This window comes from Penaeus vannamei, chromosome 30 (assembly GCF_042767895.1).
Source record: "Penaeus vannamei isolate JL-2024 chromosome 30, ASM4276789v1, whole genome shotgun sequence".
Lineage (NCBI taxonomy): Eukaryota > Metazoa > Arthropoda > Malacostraca > Decapoda > Penaeidae > Penaeus > Penaeus vannamei.
Genome location: NC_091578.1, coordinates 3,807,782 through 3,812,781, shown reverse-complemented (window position 1 = coordinate 3,812,781; position 5,000 = coordinate 3,807,782). Strand labels below are relative to the sequence as shown.

General features: G+C 39.6%; 1 protein-coding gene across 2 annotated transcripts in view; it reads right to left on the bottom strand.

Moving 5' to 3' along the window:
- Positions 1 to 5,000, bottom strand: part of Gyg (glycogenin 1) — a 17,931-nt gene that overhangs the window by 3,463 nt on the left and 9,468 nt on the right. Inside the window, exons 2-6 of one of the 2 annotated variants that reach the window (XM_070142853.1) lie at positions 2,073 to 2,211; positions 1,634 to 1,808; positions 1,234 to 1,505; positions 927 to 1,104; positions 1 to 44 (exon numbers count right to left, since the gene is read on the bottom strand). The exon at positions 1 to 44 is cut by the window's left edge and continues 4 nt beyond it. In XM_070142853.1, coding sequence (XP_069998954.1) covers positions 1 to 44; positions 927 to 1,104; positions 1,234 to 1,505; positions 1,634 to 1,808; positions 2,073 to 2,211 — 808 coding nt within the window. The remainder of the gene's footprint in view (positions 45 to 926; positions 1,105 to 1,233; positions 1,506 to 1,633; positions 1,809 to 2,072; positions 2,212 to 5,000) is intronic. The other variant, XM_070142854.1, reaches the window with a different exon arrangement.

The window sequence follows — 5,000 nt, the reverse complement described above, 5'->3', positions numbered from 1 at the left end:
ATGTTTTCGACAGGAGACTTTACCTCCACTGCTTTTTGAACATCCTGTCAGAAAATATTCATGAAAGAAATTAATGCATGCATCTCACACGCATAACAAACGAAGAGAACATCCATGGTAGGGGGGCAAATGTTAATTTGTCATAAAAGAAAACAGATGGCAAAACAAAATGGTAGTTAACACAACTTTACATGCCAAAACTTTGCAATAAGGGATTATGATATGGGTTTATCATACAACTCTTAGACTTCCTGAAAACTGTAAAATCCAAAAAAATATTGATGTTTATCAGTATCATAAAAGTTGAATAAAGTGACAGATGTAAAATCAAAAACAATTCAAATTATAAACCATCCTTTAAATACATTTATGCTATTTCAAAGGATTCAATTCTAAAAAGGTTTTACACAAATCTTGAAGCATAATTATTACAATAAACACTATTTAAGACATAATTGCTATCATTACCAACATAAACTATGTAACTATACTGCTGGACTATTAAGGGCTCTGTAAAACCTTAGTACTAGAACTAATATGTATGGCTTCACAGTTCTTCAACATACTCTAGAACCCATCTTTTAAGAACATAGGGGTAAAAGCTTAGTAAAATAACACTAAAAGCAAGCAATACATCCAATAGCACACATATGCATGTCAGATTTTTGTAAATTCTAGAAGTTTAAATACTGGTAGTCTTCAAGTACCTTAAAAATTTTAAGTACACTAAAAACGAAGACATTTCTACATCTTCATTGTTGAAATCTTCCTATTTCCACGAAGAAAATCTGGCAACATTATATCACTTATCAAAAAAACACACACATTTAGTAAATAATGCTAAGGTCAGATGTTACTTTGAATACACATTTCCCTCTTTGTCAACCACTAGCACGAGGAAGCACAATTCAAGCACTGGCACCTACCATTTCAGGAACATTGGGTTTGACAAGGCGTGTGTAAATGGCCCACCAGGAATTGAGGTAAGGAGTAAGGTGTTGGTAACCTGGACCAGTCTGGACGGTGCCGCTTGAGGAGTCGAAGCGGTAGTGCCATGGCTTTGTAGCACCGAGGAAGTGGACCAGCCTTGCATTACCTCCAAATCTGTCGGGGGTATTTAGCATCATTCCCTTATTTGGGAGACTATTCGCTCCTTACATTGAAATTGAAACAAATAATTACAGGTTCTAGCCACCACCAAAATAAACAGTCAAATACTCCTTCCATACTCACTGTTTGTAGGCTGGCAAGTAGGTGTATGTGGCAGAGGCAACCATGTTGAATACGAAAGAGACACGGTTCCAGTTGGGGAAGAATGTGTTAAGAATGCCCTGGTCACCTCCATCAAAGCTTCCAGTAGTTTCCGACTGGTGAAGCAATTTACTGTATGTCTCTTGGGAAGGAACGAACACGAACATTCCAGAGTTGAAGCAGTCTGGCCAACCAATGTCACAAACTGCTGTCAGCTCTGGATGGGAAAAGAGCTCATCTGGATTCTGTACAGCCTGTGGGTTTAAAAGGTAATATCATAATTCTAGAACTAAAATTGCAAATAGAATTAATACATTCCTATCCCATCATGCCAGCAATGTGTATAAAAAAAAAAAAAAAAAAAGCAAAGCAAACCACTTACCAACATATCAGCATCAAGGAAGACGCATTTTGTGTATTGGGTGAGCGTCCAGCAGTGGAACTTTGTGAAGGTGACACCAAGCTCTGGTCGCTTCATCAGAGTCAAGTGGGCGGAGTCTCCTGAATCCAGGACATCGACTGTGACTACGGCATTAAACACTTGCTCCAGCAGGGACCTTGAAACAATCAAAATAATTGTACAAATACAACTCATGGCTACAAGAGCAAATTATCATAAATGAATGGAATTGCAAAAAACATGTAAAATTTCATAAAGAGATGGAATTCAATTATTTACATAGATAACATTTATGTAAATGAATAGTATAACCCATTTGGATAATCAAAAAGTTCACAATTTTCCTTCTATATCAAATATATAATAAAGAGAAAGACTATTGGAGGAAAAAAGTTTACACCAGTATTTCTAAGTCCCTCACTTTATGTCGGGTGAGACAGCCGGCGTGATAATGATGCACAGGTCCCTTGAGGTGCCGCAGGAGCGCAGGGAATGGGCCAGCACCAAGGCGCCCGCAGCGTAGCCATTGTTGGTCGCTAGGGTTACGTATGCTTCCGGCACTGTAATCAAGAGGAGTAAACATTGGTCAGTGATGAGGATACACAAAAGGATCTAAATCGATGCACAAAAGGATCTAAATCTATGCACAAAAACAGTACAACTGGGCACATATTAACGTGCTATCATTTATATCAAGGACTCACAGTAATCAACATCAAAAAAAGAAATGTGCGCATTAAATTATACAATAAATATAGCAAGGCTTAGATTACTATGCAGGCAAACTCAAGAGATCAATTCTGTAACATGATCCAACCACTTTTCCCAAAGAGGAGGTGGCAGCTATTCCTTGGAAGTAAATAATAAATAAGTAAATACCGATAACACTTATTGGTTTCTTAAAATCTAATGATTAGCTTCGAAGTTACCATTTCTAAAACAACAATGCTTCGACAATATTCAGTACTCATGAAATTAATCTAGCCAACACTAGATTTATATGGACCAAATTGTTCCTTAAAATTTCATGATATTTTCAATTTGACCCTTGATTGTGATTGTATTTGTGTGCGCGTGCATGTATGTGTGCGTATGTGTGTGTTTGTAAGTGTAAGTGTAAGTGTGAATGCGAGTGTGATAGTCAACTTCTACACTAAATCTGAAGAACAAATGCTACGAGGTCTATATAGACATTGGCATAGCATGCCATCACGCCGAAGAAAAAGAAGAAAAGAAGAAAAGACGAAGAAAAGACGAAGAAAAGACGAAGAAAAGAAGAAGAAGAAGAAGAATAAAAAGTAGAGGAAGAGGAAGAAAAAGACGAAGAAGAAGAACAAGAACAAGAAGAAGAACAAGAAGCAGAAGAAGAAAAAGAAGAAAAGAAGAAAAGACGAAGAAAAGACGAAGAAAAGACGAAGAAAAGAAGAAGAAGAAGAAGGGTGGGTGAGTGGAGCGAGGTATACATTTTACTCAATAAGAAACCACATTTGACAGTTCTAACATAATATATAAATTAGATAAATAGAACGAGTGACCGGGCGGCACCATCTCCACCTCCCTTCTCGCTGGAACCGCCGGTCTTCCCCATATCTCTGCCTCTCCGGCACCCGCCCTACTGCCAACCCCTAATATTTCTCCCGGACATTCCCTAATCCCCCTTCTCTCTTTTAGAACGACCCTTTACAAACCACCTCCTGCATCTCAAGACAAAGCATACCAAACTACACACAAGAAATCTAACTAAACAGCGGAACATTCGGCAAAATTTAAAAAACACGAAAATGGAAGCGGTCACCAAAAGCCCCCCCCAGTGTCTCGCCGCCGGGTTCGAGAGTCGCCAGTACCGGGCAGACGAAATTTCCCGTCGCCATATAAGGACTCCGTCAGCTAACTTGTCCTTCGCTCTCTCGATCTGCGTTGCATTCTTTTGTCTTATATAAGCAATGCTACTACGCTATATCAATGATGTTCCTAGGATTTACTTAGACAATGGGGCTATGATGTCAGGAGTTTCGAATGATTTGCTTCACTCGCTCGCCGTGTAAATCCCGAACGCGTTATGCAATGTACAAGATATTAAAAGATTCCTATTGCCCTTCAGACAAGATTTAGGTATGATTACGTCCCGGTTTAATTTTTTAAAAATGTGAAATAGCAAAAACTGAGGTACCAGCTTATTTTTTACCGTTACACCTAGCTGGGATAGTGCGAATTGTTAAGTAAATATTTTTTTCAATATTAGCTTCTGGTGAGTACGCACGTGCTCACTCTACCCTAAACAACCAACAGAGAGAGAGAGAGAGAGAGAGAGAGAGAGAGAGAGAGAGAGAGAGAGAGAGAGAGAGAGAGAGAGAGAGAGAGAGAGAGAGAGAGAGAGAGAGAGAGAGCAGAAAGAGCAGCTATTTAGCGCCAGAGATAAAAGGCTAGAAGGCACAGCCGACGAGACAAGGGGTTATTGGAGCCCAAGGTCGCCACACAAGTCTGAACTCGGGAAGAAGACCCTGAGCGTCGGCAATGTTAATATTTTTCTTCTATCATCTGAAATGGACTGTCTTGGTACCAACTACACCCTATCGAAGTTGTTTACTGGAACACTGCATGCAACTATGGCAATGGTTCTTAATTTGTGTTCCGCAGAGCCCCAGGGTTTGGCGATAAGGTGGGGGGGGGGGGTCATTCAAGATCAAAATGTATAATCGAGTGTCAATGAATAAAGTGAAATGGTGCACCAGAGCAGTCGAACACGAAAGATGAAAACATTTATTACGTTTAACTGTTGTTCACGAACATGTACAGTGTTGCCAAACAAGGCTAAACATTTCCCGGAATGGTGAACTGTCTTGTCCTTCTTCGCCGACACTTTATACATCGACATATAGGAATACAACACGTAAAAAGGATTCAGGTTCTGGAAAAGGATCGAGAACCACTGATCGAAGGCGAGATGGCATCATATTCCAAGATGGGGTCACGTGACTTCACTCCAAGCGAGTCTTAGAGGAATAAAACAGGTAAAGCGTAACCAGGTTAGCATCACTATCACCCAAAAAATGGCGTCATTAAATCATACATTAAGAAAATTTGTAAACCCAAGACTCGATTTTACTTGCGTTCACCCTGACAAGTGTTTGGTATGAAAGTACAACAAAAAACAACTGCAATAACAAGTCCCAAAAACACTCGACAGACCTTGGCTACAAGTGCGCAACCTTTTTACAAGTGAAACACCTGTTGCGCGGTTAACATCTGTCACCCTTGGGCCAAGTCCTACCTAAAAATAGCTACCACACCCATAATACTAGACACACTTACTGAAAAAAACAACTTTATATAACCGTTACTTGTCATA